Below are 17,919 nucleotides of genomic sequence, written 5' to 3' on the forward strand. Positions count from 1 at the left end.
TGGGTCCATTGTTATTTGTCATCTATGTCAATGATCTGGATGATAATGTGGTAAATTGGATCAGCAAGTTTGCTGATGATACAAAGATTGGAGGTGTAGTAGACAGTGAGGAAGGTTTTCAGAGCCTGCAGAGGGACTTGGACCATCTGGAAAAGTGGGCTGAAAAATGGCAGATGGAGTTTAATACTGACAAGTGTGAGGTATTGCACGTTGGAAGGACAAACCAACATAGAACATACAGGGTTAATGGTAAGGCACTGAGGAGTGCAATGGAACAGAGGGATCTCGGAATACAGATACAAAATTCCCTAAAAGTGGCGTCACAGGTAGATAGGGTCGTAAAGAGAGCTTTTGGTACATTGGCCTTTATTAATCAAAGTATTGAGTATAAGAGCTGGAGTGTTATGATGAGGTTGTATAAGGCATTGGTGAGGCCGAATCTGGAGTAATGTGTTCAGTTTTGGTCACCAAATTACAGGAAGGATATAAATAAGGTTGAAAGAGTGCAGAGAAGGTTTACAAGGATGTTGCTGGGACTTGAGAAACTCAGTTACAGAGAAAGGTTGAATAGGTTAGGACTTTATTCCCTGGAGCGTAAAAGAATGAGGGGAGATTTGATAGAGGTATATAAAATTATGATGGGTATAGATAGAGTAAATGCAAGCAGGCTTTTTCCACTGAGGCAAGGGGAGAAAAAACCAGAGGACATGGGTTAAGGGTGAGGGGGGAAAAGTTTAAAGGGAACACTAGGGGGGGCTTCTTCACACAGAGAGTGGTGGGAGTATGGAATGAGCTGCCAGACGAGGTGGTAAATGCGGGTTCTTTTTTAACATTTAAGAATAAATTGGACAGATACATGAATGGGAAGTGTATGGAGGGATATGGTCCGTGTGCAGGTCAGTGGGACTAGGCAGAAAATGGTTTGGTACAGCCAAGAAGGGCCAGAAGGCCTGTTTCTGTGCTGTAGTTTCTATGGTTAAAAGGAGATATCGGTCAGAGGTATAAATAAGCCAAGTACTTTTTTTTTGTCCCATACTCTGCCAGAGCCTCGGTGACCACTTTTTCAAGTGGTTGTCTTGGAGGAAAGATTCTGTGAATGGTTCCCCACATCCTTCTCGCAGCACAGTTTTTTTTTATGAGACCGAGTTGCGAGCTCGACACTCAACCCGGCACGGGTGGAAAACGTGCCCGGGAGCGGCCCGACTGGGTTCGAACTCGGGGAACTTCTCTCCGGAGTCCAGCGCTGATGTCACTGCGCCACTGGCCGGTTAAGCCAAGTACACAACATTTAAAAAAAAATCTGGTCAAGTATTGGCATAAAAAAAACAGCAAAACATTTGTGTCAAGTGATGGGAATTTCTAAAGAAAAACTCTGGAAAATTAAATCAAAGACAATATATTAAAAAAATGTTGGACCGCCGTGTTGGTCTGATGCAAACAAAGGGATGAACCATGACTGATCAATACACATTCAGTCCCTGCTGTTCAGCAAAGTTCAAAGTTCAACGTAACATTTATTATCAGAGTACATACATGAGAAAGGTTGTATAGGTTAGGACTTTATTCCCTGGAGCGTAGAAGAATGAGGGGAGATTTGATAGAGGTATATAAAATTATAGTGGGTATAGATAGAGTGAATGCAAGCAGGCTTCTTCCACTGAGGCAAGGGGAGAAAAAAACAGAGGGCATGGGTTAAGGGTGAAGGGGGAAAAGTTTAAAGGGAACATTAGAGGGGGCTTCTTCACACAGAGAGCAGTGGGAGTGTGGAATGAGCTGCCAAATGAAGTGGTAAATGCGGGCTCACTTTTAACATTTAAGAAAAACTTGGACAGGTATATGGATGGGAGGTGTACGGAGGGATATGGTCCAGGTGCAGGACTGTGGGACGAGGCCGAAAAATTGTTTGGCACATGCCAAGAAGGGCCAAAAGGCCTGTTTCTGTGCTGTAATGTTCTATGGTTCTATGTCAATTGATAACATATTTCACTTTGAAATCTGCATTTAGCTGAGCAATTATGTCATAAGATCACAGATCTACAGAATGGCTAAATATCATATGCATCATGTGGAGTTTCTGTGCTCCTGAAATATATTAACCTGGAGCAGAAACCAATAAACAACAAAAAACAGTGGTAGAAATGCTTATCCTTCATACCAATAGAAATTAGATTCTAATGGCAAAAATTATGCTCAGTGCTTTTTAAAGCACTGACATGCATATATACCCACCAATGGCTGACATTCCTGACTCCACTACAAGGATATGCTTTTTCCTCCACTTTCTCACTCTCACTACAGTTCAAAGTTACTTCAGCAATTCTCAGTATTGCAAATCCTCACTGAGACCAGGGTTAGAGGTGATATAAGGAGGAGGAGCTAAGAATCAGTCTGTTGTGCCTCATGAGAAAGCTGGGCGGTATTTACAATGGACCATTAGATGAGGTATCTTTATCTCCTGTGGCAAAAGTAAACTTCTTTCCATCAATAGCCGCTTGGTTGAAATGTAATTCAGTTGGGCTCATGATTTGAGGCTTGGCAACTGATGTGCAAGGGAAGAGTGAGTAGGTCAGAGGCAACCAGTGTAACAGCATTACTGTTGGATCTCTAACAATAATCCAATGTCAATGAGTGAAAATGTACTCAGTGCTTAAATGCAATCTACCACATGGCAGGGAACATGAAAAGCAAAAGGGGAAACTGGAAGTTTCATTGAAAGGTACACTTTCTTTTAAAAACTTGGTTTAATTAATCATTAGCCATTCTGGATGACTTCTGAGCATTTCAAAGCATCCAGTCACTTTGGAATTCACTGCTTGGAAACTTTATTCTGGTGCGCAGATGTTTCCTTCTGTGATGTGAATGCATAATGTTGCTGTCCAACAATGTTAATGTTACTCTTGAGATGAGGGGAAAAAAAAACATGGATTTAACAAAGAAAAGAAACCCTACTCAACTTCCAAGAAATTATACAATACTGCATCATTTATATATCATCTTATTTTGCACTTCATTATTCAACTATTGTTATCGGACAGTAAACTTAGATATTCCTGAAGGTGAAAAAATTTAAGTTAAAAACTGATCACATTTTAATTTCTAAATGGAAACATGTTAGTAGGCTTATTATCATGAATACTTAAATGTTTTATACTTAAATATCAAAGCTTCAAAGTTTAAACTTCAAAGTAAAATTATTATCAAAGTATGCATATGTTTTTGATCTTCTGGTAACATGGCAGTGCTTATGAACCAAAGATGCTAATTTTCTTTGTAAAATGTGTTTTTTTACAATCCTAGGACAATTCTACTCCAAGAACTTTGGGTACCACAGGGCTACTCCATTAGTGAGCTGCTCATTGTTCAGAGTAGCAGGGACTGGTGTCGGCAGCAGAGCTGGCTTAGGTGTCCAAGGGCCCAGCTGGGATTTTGGAGAAGGAGCTGGTCGGGATATCGGAGGAGCCCGTCGGGATATCAGAATATCAGAGGAGCCCGTTGGGATGACGGAGAAGCCAGTCTGGATACAGAGGAGCTGGCCAGACTGCAGAACATGCTGCTGCCTGCTTTTCGGAAGCATTGAAGTTGGTGCAGTGTAACCGTGGGAGATTGTCTCAGACATTTCACTTACGATCGCAAGACTTTGTTGGACAGTATTAACGTAAGTTTCAGCAGGCCTGTTTCCCTCGTCTGATGGTGGGACAGACAACGTGAGAGCTGTGCAGCCTTAGTTGTAGTGAAGATTAGACGTCAAACCTCGGGCTTGCCTGCTATTGCAGACTAGTTAGAAGATGCGGAAGCGTTACAACGTGCACCACTCTCGGCAGGGGCCTGGCCACTCTGATCAGTGCTGCCCTCCGATGTTGGAGCGGTGGAATAACAGGCTGGATTGCATGGCCTGCACAGAGCCAGCAAACTGCATCATTGATTGCCAACATTGTCGCTCAAGATCTTGGACTATATATATGTTTTATTTCAAGTGAATACGCTTCTTTGCTCGCTGTTTTGAATCATGTTACTTGCTATTTTGAATACTTTGCACCTTGGACTCAGAAGAACACTGCCTCATTCAGCTGTATCTATGTATGTTTTAAATGATAATTAAGCAATTTGACTTCATGTCACAATATGGCCCTGAGATTCTTTTTCTTACAGGCATACACAGTAGATACGAGAAACACAATAGAATCAATGAAAGACCACCTCCAACAGGATGGACAAACAACAAATGTACAAAAGACAACAAACTTGCAAATACAAAATGAGAGAAAAAAACTCAAAATAATAATAACAAATAAATAAGCAATAAATATCAAGAAAATGAGTTGCAGAATCCTCGAGAAAAAGTCCATAGGTTATGTGAACATTTCAATGATGGGGCAAGTGAAGTTGAGTGAAGTTATCCCCTTTGGTTCAAAACCCTGATGGTTGAGGGGTAGTTACGGTTCCGGAAACTGGTGGTGCAAGTCCTGAGGCTCCGGTACCTTCTTCCTGATGGCAGCAGCAAGAAGAGAACATGAACTAGATAGTGGGAGTTCTTGATGATGGATGCTGCTTTCCTATGATAGCGCTCCATGTAGATGTGCTCAGTGGTGGGGAGGGCTTTACCTATGATGGACTGGACTGTATCCACTACTTTTTGTCAGCTTGTCTATTTAAGGGCGTTGGTATTTCCATACCAAGCTTTGATGCAACAAGTTAATATACCCTCCACTGCACATTTTAGATCTACACACCTTTGATAGCATGATCTGTCAGAAGCCCATTTGAGTCGTTATGTACAGGGCCTCACTTTATTCTGAATATAGCCTAGTCACCACCTATGATACATTTTATTTTGTCAGTGATCAAAGATGTTGGAAGGACTCAAGGAGCTGAGTGGCTCAGAAATTAAGAGAGTAAGTTTGGGGGGTGGTGGTGTGAGGGAAAATTGGGGCAACATTAATGATTAGACCCCAACAAGCACAAATAAGAAAGTGAAATGTGAAAATCAGGCAGCGTGTGCTTCAATAGAAGGATTTATTTCTTCAAAGCACAAAGTTGTGGGTTCAAATCTCACGCGTGGATTTGAACAAATAGTTTTTAAATGTATTAGTGATGTTCTGAAAGTGTTTACGTTGGAAGCGTTATAGATTAGCCATTAAGCTGTGTGTCTCCTTGTCTATTCACATCATCATCAAAGATTCGAAAACTAGCCAACATTAGTTTCTCACCCAACATCAAGGAAATAAAATGTGATGATTTAACCTGGAGATTCATTCACTTGGTCTTTCATCTTAACATATCAAACTGGTAATTCAACGTATTTGTAATCTTTTTATGGGACCTTTCTATTTGTGTTATCTTGGCACAAGCAAACTGGTTATTATAATTCCTATATTAGAACATTAACTACAATGTTTTAGTTGTAAGCTGCTCTGTGATTCCTGGTTATTTTTAAAATATTAATTCATCTTCAATATTTATTTGCCTGATTGAAGGAGATTCCAAGTACTAAAATAAATTTTTCCTGGTAGAGATTTTTCATATAATAAGCATTAAACATTCATCAAAATGCACCTTGATTTTTATGAATGAACCAATTTGTTTTATCAGTTCATTCATCTATTTATTGTGTTGAGTTCCTTGATACGATACATGAGTGAAGCTCCACATGCCTGGACATACTTACGAAAGCACTGCGGAACTTCCCCATTCCATGTCCCATTCCCCTCACAGGTAAGCACAGCGGGTAGAGAGAGCTGGTATCCTTCAGAGCAGGCATAGCTGATGCTGGCTCCCCAGCTGAAGTCTGATCCCACAGCCATTCCATTGAGGACTCTAGGGGGAGGTTGGCATTTGATAGCTGCAAAAGGACAGAGATGATGAGAAATCCAACAGCTCCAGTACAACAATAATTGCAGCCAATCTCACTCCACTGTCAGCATTCACTTCACAGTTAAAACAGCAGTGAAGGAGAGTGATTTCCAAGAAATGATGTGCTTTGGGTGAGAACTTAACTCTGGCACAAAAAGGAAAAATCATGGACTTTCAAATGGGCTATTTTAATTTAAATTATACTACTCTATTTGGCAAATGGACAAAAATGGGAATTGTGTTGAGAACCTAATTTTAAAAATTTGGAACTACTGATGGAAGATCATAAAACTATGAGTGGTGTAGGTAGGTAAGGCAGCCAGGATGTTTTTCCTAAGATGGAAATGTTGAATATGAGAGGGCCTAGCTTTAAGGTGAGAGGGGAGAGTATAAAGCAGATGTGTGGGGTAAGTTTTATTACACAGAGAGTGGTTCATGCCAGCGGTGGCAATGGAAGTTGATATATTAGTGGCCACTATAAGGTTTATAGAGAGCAACAAAAGCATACAAGGGAATAGAGGGATGTGGATCTTGTACAGGCAGGAGGGATTAGTTTCATTTGGTATCATGTACAATGAAGTCATCATGAGCCAAAGAGCCTGTCCCTCTTCTGTAGTTCTTTATGTTCTATGTTCTTTAATATACTCTTCTTTATTGTTCGAATTTCTATGACTAACTGGGGTCGAAATTCATCTTTTATTGCTAGCGTTAAACATATATGGTGGAACAGAATATTGAGAGGGGACAAAAATGAACAATCCTTTCACGAGCAATTATTTTGTGCTTTGCATCAAAGACAGACCTCTACCCCAGTATCTTAGCACTAAATCCTCCTTCAGTGCATTATTTTGCCACAGAGGATAAAGCACACTAAACTACACAAAATTGAACTTCGCTTTTATACTTAGTCTTTTGACTGATAGTCAGATGCTATTAAGGGTGATCATTAGTCTGGCTTAGAAAAATAAATCTCACATTCACAGAAAACTTGCAAGATGAGTACCTGTCCCACTCACATCATTTAATTTTTCAAAGCTTACGAATCGATATGCATTAAGGGGAAACTCATTCCTTAACCTATCTGCCTAATTGTTCATGTCTGACTTAATATTCTCAATGGCCAATTAATCTGGCCACTTGGCCACTCAACATTATAAACTATTGGTCAGAACCAGAGCTGGTCACTGTCAACATAAATTGGAAAACGGTGTTGATTCTTTCTCACAAATAATCAAAGGATGAAACATATGGAAAAACAAAGATTACTACTGAATAAAAGTACCCGACAATTTGTTTTCTTGTGCAACATCCTCATCAATACAGAAAATGGATTTTAAAAAAAGGCTCTGCAAAAGCACAACAGATGTTGATCATAAAATTGCTCAGGGCAAAATGATCTGATGTAGCATTTGTTGATGAAGTGAATCCATTAAAATGTAAATTTCATTTGACTGTAGCACATGCTCAAAGATAATTAAAAGAACACTAAATAGTTCAATGCAATTCAATAAGCCAAATCCTGGTTATCAATTAGTTGGCCACGTTTGTTAGATTCCTTGCCAATAACAAAGTAATGATCAAACAGTGGATTTAACACATCTATTTATATTTCACAGCAGCATTCTGAACTTATACCTCTCAGAAATCTTGTCTCAAAGAAAAAGAGTATGCATTTTTATTGTACTTCTTGCAAAGTAAAAAAAAAATCCCAAGGCACGTTGTAAGAGTGTGAGCCAACAATATTTGACACTGAGCCACAGAAACTCAGAGAACTAGATAATTGGTCAAAGGTAGGTTTTAAGAGGGTCCTAAAGGAAAGGAAACAGAAGCTCTGTGGAGGTATTTCTGAAGTTCAAAACTTGGGCAGCAGATAAACAGTAATCACATCACCAAATGCTCAAATATGAATTACACCAGAGAGGTGGAGGAATTTAAAATTCTATAATTCATTAAATGAATTATAACACAGGAGGCCAGTTTGGCCACAATGTTCATACTGGCCACAGATGGGGTGATTTAGGTCAATTCTACTGTCTATTTCTCAAACCATGGACTTGTTTTCAGCTCCACCATCCTTCCAAGTAGTTAGTTCCAGACCCTACTATTTCTTACATTATTCACCCTCATTCACCTCCACGCTGAACTGACTGCATAACCTATAGACTCACTTTCAAGGATCCAACAAACTCATGTTCTCAGCATTACTTACTTACTTCGTTTAAAAATATGTATTATTGGCAAGATTTGTCCTCTTTTGCACATGGGGAGTTTGCCATTCTATATAGCTTTCCATGAACTATTATCTTCACCAAAGAAGATATAATGATCTCCTTCCCTCTGCTAGCCTGCAGGTCACCCTTGGGCAAGGTGTAGCACCTGCTTCGACCCCTGATCAGGGTCACGTGAAGGCATGAGAGCAGGTGGCAGATGGTCGTATGAGCATCTGGTGCATATTACAAATCCTGGTTATGCGAGCACTGATGCCAGGCAGACAATCTCTGAAGAGTATTAACAGTGGCTGGGGTCACCCCTCTTGTGAAGACACTGCCCAGAAGAAGGCAACGGCAAACACCTTCTGCAGAAAAAATTTCCAAGAATAATCATGGTCACGGAAAGACCATGTTTACTCAAGGCATACGACACAGCACATAATGATGATACTGTAAACAGCTGCAAGAAAATGAATCTCAAGGTAGAATGTGTACTTAGATAATAATTTTACTTTCAACTTTGAACTTTCTTAGGTACAGAGCAATTTTCTCAACTACACTCCAATCATTCTACCATTTCTCCTAGTTACTGATATTTCTTCCAAGGGAAATAGATTCCTTCTCCTTTTCTTCTTGAGAATCTTGTGATTTTATATGGTTCAAATAAACCCCCCCTTATGTATGTTATGTTTTGAAGGAATCTATTGAAAGAATCTACCTCACACTGATGGTTCTTTCTTCATTGCTACATCTGAAACTCTCTGAACATCTTCCTGGATCTTTATTTCATTCCCTCTCATGCTACCACATACTTCCTGTCATACAGTGACTGGATTGGTAATATTCTAGCTGTGGCCTAATTATTCTTCTTTGTGGTTTCAGCATGATCTCCACATCCATATCCTGTGAACAAATATGAAAAATAGGCCAAAAGTGGCAGGATATGAATTGTATTTATTATTTTCAAAGAATGTGTGCACTGTAGGTAAAGGTAGCTCTTACTATCCCCCTGCAAATGCTGTTGAGCTGAGTTGCTAACTGGCCATTTCAATGGGAGATTGAAACATCGAGACAGTGGGAGTAGCAGTCGGAGGCCTCTGCACTTAAGCGACCTCTCTCTCGATGGTGAAAGAGAGTCTGCTGATTCTCGAGTCAGGAGAAATCTGAAATATATGGTGCTAAAAACTGTGCATTGAGATAGTGAGCAGAAGCGATACCTCTCCCTCATTAGTAAGAGAGAGGGCCTGTAGAGATGTCGAAGTGTTGGGATGGACAGTAGTTTATGATGGACTCTAGATCATGGTCTCTGGGGGCCTTGCTATTACTTTCATGGTGGGCGGAGTGAGGTGGGGGGGCTGATGCGTTTTTGCTGGAATAGGTGCGGGGAAGGGGAGTGGACGGTTGATGCTTTGCTGCTGTATGTGCATGGGATGGGGGAGTGGGGCTTTGGGGTTCTAACATTTTTTTTGTCATTCATTCTTTGGAGTTTTCAGTTTTTTCTCTGTTCCGCGGATGTTTGTGAAGAGTAAGATTTTCAGGTTGTATGTTACATATATTATCTGACATTAACTTGAATAATTGAACCATCGAACCTTGTGGGTTGTGAGACACATATAAAGCTGACTGAGCAGGGTTAGCAGTTTTCCTCCCCAAGACAAAAGGATGATTTATATAAAAATATTCTACACTTGCCTGCTCCTCAATCCTTAGACTACTATTTTTAAATTTTAACTGTAATTAAATATCCCTCCCCTCCACTTTAATGGAATTTGAATCAATGTCTTTGGAAAGAGGGTGTTAAGTTCAAAGTAAATTTATTATCAAAGTACGTATGTATCAACAGTCATTTTCTTGCAGGCATTCACAGTAGGACAAATAAATACAATAGAGTCAATGAAGAACTACACACAAAGACTGACAATCAACCAATGTGCAAAAGAAGAGAAACAGCGCAAATACAAAAGCAAAATAATAATAAATAAGCAAGTAAATTAAATAACACTGAGAACATGAGTCCATGACAGTAAGTTCATAGGCTGTGGAATTAGTTCAGATCTGAGGTGAGTGAAATTATTAGCATTGGTTTAGGAGCCTGATGGTTGAAGAGTAATAAATATTCCTGAATCTGGTGGTTCAGGATCTAAGTCTCCTGTACTCCCTTCCCAGTGGCATCAACGAGTAGGGAGCATGGCCTGGTTGGTGGTGCTCCTTGACAATGGTTACTTTGTCCTTGTGGTATCCCTCTTTGTAAATATGCTCAATGGAGGGGCGGTCTTTTCCTATGATGGACTGCTAACAGGACATCACCTGACTTACCATGGTACATGTTTGTAAATTAAAAATGCTAGGTAACAAATCTTTTGTTATCACCACTCAAATTTTCCCAAAATATCCTTTACTAGAATTAAAAAAGGTTCTTCTATAATGAAAATTCTGATTAAGGTCACATACTTCATACTTATTCACAATAGATCAGTTTTAACAGGTGTATTTATATTGATTGTTACATGAGTTAAGTGCAAGACTGAAGCAACTGTGAGAGTAATGTCAGGGTCTGGTGTGAAATGATAGCATCTAGATATGTTCAATGGGCACATGATGAAGTGATTCTTTTGCTCAGTAACTAACACCAGACTAGAAGCAACCCAAGCATCTCACATTTTTCTTCTATGGAACATAAAATCAGTTTTTTTTTCATTTAAACAGTTTTCTCCAATTTTGTTTCTGCCTCCTCTGTTCATGTTATTCACTTTTCAACATAAATAAAATAATGAATGAAGCAGGTAGATTCACAATGATCATTCAGATTCTCTCTCATTTAACAATGGAAAATAATCTTGGCTGTCCAACTTAAGTCCCTTGGTCAAAAACCCAACATGCCGACAGTTTGTTAATTAGAGTTAGAGCTGAAACAATTTGCATGCAACATATAATATATAAAAAATCTTGAGACAATTAAAGGGGACAGTTCAGTGTGGAAGCAAAATATATAATGAATGATTTTATTAAAACACAGAAAAAGAATCACAAGTCAATTAACATCAACTCTACCTTGCATATCATCGTAATTGATTGACTTACGTCTGCAGATTGGCCTACTTCCATTCCAGCTTCTGTCTTTGGTGCATGTGAGGGCAGAATGCTTCATGGAATCCATCGTGTAGCCAGGCACGCACTGAAATACTACTGTTTTATTGTAGGTGAAGTCATTGCCCAGTCTGATCCCATTTGCTGGCAATCCAGGATCACCACAATTAATCACTGTAAGGGAAAGATCCAGTAATACCCAATAAATTCTTCATGTTTATGCTGTTTTACACTGTATTAAAGTAGTATTGTTCTAGCTGCTATATACCAATGACCTTCACATGTATTGTCACACAGTGAAGTCCTTATCAGAATCAGAAATAGAATCAGGAATATTACCACTGGCATATGTCATGATACTTGTTGTTTTGCTGCAGCAGTAGAGTGAAAGACACAAAATTACTATGAGTTATAACAGAAAAAAAATCAATAATACCTCTGCAGCGAGGCCGAAGGTAGAGATACCTTATTTATTTATTGAGATACAGCATGGAATCGGCCCTTCCAGCTGCACCGTTCAGCAGTCTCCCAATTTAATCCTAAACTAATCAAAGGACAATTTATAATGACCGATTAACAGCTAACCGGTATGTCTTTGGACTGTGGGAGGGAAGCCACTCAGTCATGGAGAGAACGTATAATCTCCTTACAGGCGGTTGCGGGAATTGAACCCGGGTTGCCTGTACTGTAAAGAGTTGTGCTCACCACTGCGCTACCATACCTTTAAAGAATTTTTGCATATTATAACTAAGAGTCGCAACTTGATCTGTTTCCTAAGAGCTTGTGGAAGACCGGAGATCTTATTGAGATAATTCAAAATCTTCAGAATCTATTTCATTCTGCACACCCTCCCCTCTGCCGGCACTAAGCTAGTAATTGAAAAAAAAGGAAAAATTAGACAAGCATTTAAAGTTTTAAAAATGTGATGAGAAGATGCAGAAAATCAATTGGAAGAGAAAATACTTAGTGCTTTCAGCAAACTCCTTCAGAAAATGATAAATGAGAAATGTATTCCCCGTGTTTTCTTCTCATGCTTTACAAGAAGTAAAAATTACATATTGGGAAAAGGAAGAATAAAAAGTACTATGTTTAAACAAATGAGGAAAATAAGTTAAACCAAGGCTTGTTGGACAATATTGTGCTGAGATTTGAGAACCTTCAATATTAGAATTTCTGGAAAAACACAATTCAGTTTACTGAAGCTTACCTGTAAACATTTACCATCCTGTACAGACAAAAATACTCTGTTTGACCAATGATTTCTTCCTCCTGGGTTGAAGATTATAATAGATCAAGCTGAGCTGTATCATTTAAGGATCTATTTTTCATTTCCCAGATGCTATAAAAGTTTTGGCCAGCCATGACATCATTCCTTCCAAGATGGCAGCTAGAGCAAAAGCTTTCTCTGCTGAACGTCATATACTCTGTCTGTGCTTTAACTCTGACAAGACAATGTGCTTATAGATGCAACATGTTACATACAGTATGTAAAATGTCACCCAGCAAAACTAATTTTTGCACCATAGCCACTGCTACTGGATCTGAAATAGACATAGAAAAGAAACTGACCTATGCATTGTGGAGGGACACTGGTCCAGGTACCATTCATTGTACAGTGCCTGGTCAACAAACCAGTTGAATAGTAGCCTTCCCGACAGGCATAGGTAATAGAACTCGAAAAATCCAGCTTGTTGCTATACACTATCCTGGCATTGTTCGGTGTTCCAGGGTTTCCACAGGAGACAGCTGTGAATGGTAAGAAGAAAATTACATGGAATGCATTCCAAATATTTTCTATCGGCAATCATAGGCCAGCTGACAAATTCTTTAGTATTGTTCTGAAAGTTCAAATGATTAACTGGAAAGGACAGCAATAGCTACTTACTTCAGTTTGATGTAAACTAATACATTGTTTGCCCCTATTCCCCTTTTCTCGGCTGACTGATGTATATACATGTTCACCTCGGCACAATATACAATTATAATATGCTTCATTATCTCCCAGGTCTTGTAATCATAATTTTTGTTTATCCAATGGTCTTTTTCATTCAGAATAAGATGTGCAGTATCCACGCTTCTCTTCTATCATATTCCTTCTTCTCCAGCCCTTGACCTTTCCCACCCACTTGGCTTCACCTAATACCCTTTAAGCCAGCTACCTTTCTCTCCCCCCAACCTTTTTTATTCCCTTCCCTTCATTCTCAGTCCTGAAGAAGGATCTCAGCCCAAAATGTCGACTATCTATTCATTTCCACAGATGCTGCCTGACCTACTGAGTTCCTCCAGCACTTTGTATGGGTTGCTTTGGATTGCCAGCATATACAGACGTATCATGTTGAAGTACGATGCGGCTCTCGTTCCCAAACTGAGCATTTCCCATTGAATAAGACTGATACTTTTTGTGTTGCAATAAGCAAATTCAAGTTAAACTATGATGAAGTATCTTGGAATTGAGATGTTTGGATTAAAGAAAGTGAACTGAAAACACACCTTGTGCTCTAGTGTTTCCATTGCATTTTCCTGTGAGCAGGCACAGTGAGCTATAACAGAGAAAGTGTTTCAAGCTGCTCTGACAATATTGACATACCTGCTACTTTTTAAAATGCAGTCTTTTCTCATTCTTTCAGACTAATTACAATCAGAAATATATAATGTGGTGAGGGGGATTGACTTGGTGGATGTTTCCCATTGGTAAGGGCATCTAGAATTAGGAATGTTCCAAAAGTAAAGCCTCCCCATTCCAAGTGGTGGTAAGAAGGAGTGTCTTCATAAAGAGAGTTATTGGGATTCTCTGTTCTGGAGTGTGGTGGAGACAGAGTCATTAAAAACATCCAAGTCAGATATTGAAACATTTCAAATGCAAAAGGGTTGAGAGATAAGGAAACAGAATGGGAAAATGTTGAGGTCAAGATTAGATCAGCCATGATCTTATTAAATTGTGAGGAGGATCAGAGGGCCAACTGGTCTCCTCTCCTGTTTCATCTGTTCTTCTGTTGTATCAGTACTGTTTTGTTATTAGCCTGGGACATAGTGGTTAGCACAACGATTTACAGTGCCAGCTTTAAAATCGGGGTTCAGTTCTGCTGCTGTCTGCAAGGGGTCTCTACATTCTCGCTGTGACCGCATGGATTTCCTTTGGGTTCTCCGGTTTCCTCTCGCGTTCCAAAGATGTATGTAACGCGCTGTAATGGCTTCTCTGTAATGTTTCACTGCTAAGGCTAATGAAATAGCTTCTCTCTAATGTTCACTGCTGAGATAACGGTTTCTCTGTAGCAGCAATGTTTGGGTTATGGCTGGAGATGACAGGACTGTGGTTATGCATGTTAGCCAATCAGGATTGGCTTTTGCTGGAAAGAGATGAGGCGAGAAGACATGAATGGAAAGATTTGGTAGACCGCGGACGGAGTGGACTCGGAGCAAGGGTCCGAAGGGCAGCGATGATCGGAGGAGGTCGATGGTGAACGATCGACTTATCAGTGAGCTCCAACTTTGCGCAACAGACTGTTAATAAGATTAGGCCATTTTTTTCCTTTTATTTTGTTTCTTTACTAACTACATAGTCAAAGTAAAAATTATAAAGCTTAATCGTTTAATCGCAAAAAAAAAGGAAGACATGGAGGAGTGTCACAGTGGTGGTTAATACAGTACAATGATGAGATCAGTGGGTAACAAATGTGAAGTATAAGTAAAGGGCAGGGTCCGTGGCAGAAAGCAAGAATGGCAAGGGTAGTGACAACGTGCAGTACAGTAGATGAAGTGTAAAGTCAAAGAGGTACAAGTACAGTGCAGACTGGGCACAGTACAGGAGTTGGACAGTGAGAAACACAACGCTATTTATACAAATTGCCTTTTAAGATTTCCTCTTGAATTTGAAGAACTGCAGCTGAACCCCACATTATAGGATGGTTGTGTTCCTAGAAAGTTGTTCGTATTGTAATTTTCAGTCAGATGAAGGCGTATCATCTGCAAATGCTTCAAGGAATGTGAGTTGAAAAAGAATAATTTGTGTTGATTTATTTACTTTTTCTCCATACCAGTCCTGCAAGAGAGAATTTTATTCTGTATCGCAAAATTTTGGATAGTCACTTATGAATTGTGTAAAAGCAAAATTCTATTACCAAAAGCCATAATAACAGTGGTCATCTATAAAGTATAATCATCCACACAGATGCAGGGCGAGTACATTATAGTTTGAGAACTCTTGCATGAGCTAAAAATACACTACAACATGCAAATTATTCTGTTATGGTAATTATTTTATATGAAATAATGTCAGAATATTAATATAAATAGAATGGTATAGTCGCAAACATGAGGAAAACTGCAGATGCTGGAATTTCAAGCAACACACATAAAAGTTGCTGGTGAACGCAGCAGATAGAGATCTTTCGTCAGGACTCAGCCCGAAACTTTGACTGTACCTCTTCCTAGAGATGCTGCCTAGAATGGTATAGTCCTTCTGTTTCCATGTTCTTTTGCGTAGTTCAGGATATGGGACTTCAGTAATGCTGATAAACACTAGAGATGCTGGAAATCCAGAGTAACATTTTGGTCTCCGTCTGAAATGCTGACTCTTTATTCCTCTTCACAGATACTGCTTGACTTGCTGAGTCCCTTGAGCATTTTGTGTGTGCTATCATAATGCTAATATCCCATTTTCCATATGGAAAATTCATTTCAAGGGCTCCGCAACAAGTACAGTGATCACCAGCCCGAATCAGGGTAGAATTTCTATTAACTCCCGAGCCTGTATAATCATTCTTTTTATATCTACCTTCAGTTTTGCTTAATGTGTTTGCAACTTTTTGCAAAACTTTAAAATTGTGATTTGATTTTGTGTATATTAGGACACTGAAAAAGGTTCCATTCCTTATTTCCACTAATTACTTCATCAACCTTACTGATCCTTAATTTTTCCACATTAGTTCATACTAGTGGTCATTCCCATTCTGTGTTCCTTATCACCACAGCCATCCCTACCCTTTGCAGTTCTTCCCCATTTTCCAAAGGCAGAAACAGGTTGTTACACAGCAGTCATTTAGTTGTTTAGAAATTACTTAGAGTGGCGGGGTAGAGATATGTCTCAAAAAAAGGTGTAAGGTGCTCTTTTCCTCTTGATCCTGCAGATCTCTCTTGAGCAAGGTGTAGCACCTGCTTAGTCCCCCCACCAAAATCAGGGTGACGTGAAGCCATGGGAGCAGGCGGTGGATGGTCCAATGAGCAGCTGTACAAGTCCTGGTTATGTCCCAACTGACGCCAGGCCAACAATATCTGAAGAGTATTGATAACGGCAGGGGTCAACTGTCCTGTAAAGGCACTACCCAGAAGAAGGCAATGGAAAACCACTTCTGTAGAAAAATTTGCCAAGAACAATCATGGTCAAAAACATGATTGTCCACGACGTATAACACGGCACATAATGATGATGATGATTTAGTTCAAGGCTAATCTCAGGAAAGATATTACAACACGTTACCAAGCAGTTTGGTTCATGGAGAAGGTGGCTAGGAAATTATTGCCAAGAGTGAAGGGAGAGGCAGAACTGAGAAATATGCAGCAATTATAAATTGACTTCTTCAGTAACAGCTTCAAAATAAATCACCTCCAGTCCCTAATTTCATACTGTATACTTGTTAACTCCCTCCACAGCTAAAAGTGGGCTTTCATGGATCGGGTGATGTTTCTAATCTCTTTACAAACACTGCAGTTTTTGACAGATTTCCCCCAACTACCATATTACCTCAGTCTTCACACATTTCTTGGAGGTGTTCCCACATCTCCAGACTGCTGTTGCGCTCAAAAATATTCAAACATTCATATTTCCAGCACAGTACTAATGAATTTACATGAAAGATATTGGTAGATTGTGTTGTTAAACAGGGCCCGGGAGGTTGGAGAACCAGCTGCATGTAGCTTAAGGGAAGTATATTGTTTATAGCTGCAGTGGAGCAGGTAATCAATCTATGGGAATGATTTAAAAAATCTAATTTAAATTATTATGGATTTCTTTTTAGAGATAAGAATGTTGATTTACACTGTACAGAAGATGCCAAATACATCTTGGAGGGGAGGATTTTTAAATGGGTGCTTTGGGTTTCTTGTTTTGTGGCTGCCTGTATAGATGGATCTCAAGGTTGTATAATGTATACATACTTTGAGAATAAATGTACTTGAACTTCGAATTTTTGAACTTCAACATGATCCATGTGATTCTTGTTTGCTATGGGAAAGAGGGAGCAGTCACTGGGTTTTAATCAAATTCTGTCATTACAGTTCACGTTATCGTCTTTAGAAGGACCAGACACAAAATGCTATGTTTCTGGCCAAGACCCTTCTTTGGGACACCTTTACAAGGATATGCTTGGGAAAATTCTTGTAAATCTTTGAGTCATTTCACACTTTTTTTAATGGAAGGAGAATATGGGGAGAAAAATGTAAAAGACTAATATAGAAACATAGAAAATAGGTGCAGGAGTAGTCCATTCAGCCCTTCGAGCCGCACCGCCATTCAGTATGATCATGGCTGATCATCCAACTCAGAACGCTGCACCGGCCTTCCCTCCATACCCCCTGATCCCTTTAGCCACAAGGGCCATATCTAACTCCCTCTTAAATATAGCCAATGAACTGGCCTCAACTGTTTCCTGTGGCAGAGAATTCCACAGATTCACCACTTTCTGTGTGAAGAAGTTTTGCTATTTTTATTTATTTAAGTTTTATTTGTTGCGATACAGCATGAAATCCCCTGATTTAATCCCCCAATTTAATCCTA

The 17,919-nt window shown here is 39.4% G+C and overlaps 1 protein-coding gene across 1 annotated transcript in view; it reads right to left on the reverse strand.

The window, feature by feature from the left end:
- csmd2 (CUB and Sushi multiple domains 2) overlaps window positions 1-17,919 on the reverse strand; it is a 689,393-nt gene that overhangs the window by 52,376 nt on the left and 619,098 nt on the right. Inside the window, exons 53-55 of the mRNA XM_072247323.1 lie at window positions 12,717-12,893; window positions 11,142-11,321; window positions 5,666-5,839 (exon numbers count right to left, since the gene is read on the reverse strand). Of these exons, the coding sequence (XP_072103424.1) occupies window positions 5,666-5,839; window positions 11,142-11,321; window positions 12,717-12,893 (531 nt within the window). The remainder of the gene's footprint in view (window positions 1-5,665; window positions 5,840-11,141; window positions 11,322-12,716; window positions 12,894-17,919) is intronic.

Source organism: Mobula birostris, chromosome 30 (assembly GCF_030028105.1).
Source record: "Mobula birostris isolate sMobBir1 chromosome 30, sMobBir1.hap1, whole genome shotgun sequence".
Lineage (NCBI taxonomy): Eukaryota > Metazoa > Chordata > Chondrichthyes > Myliobatiformes > Myliobatidae > Mobula > Mobula birostris.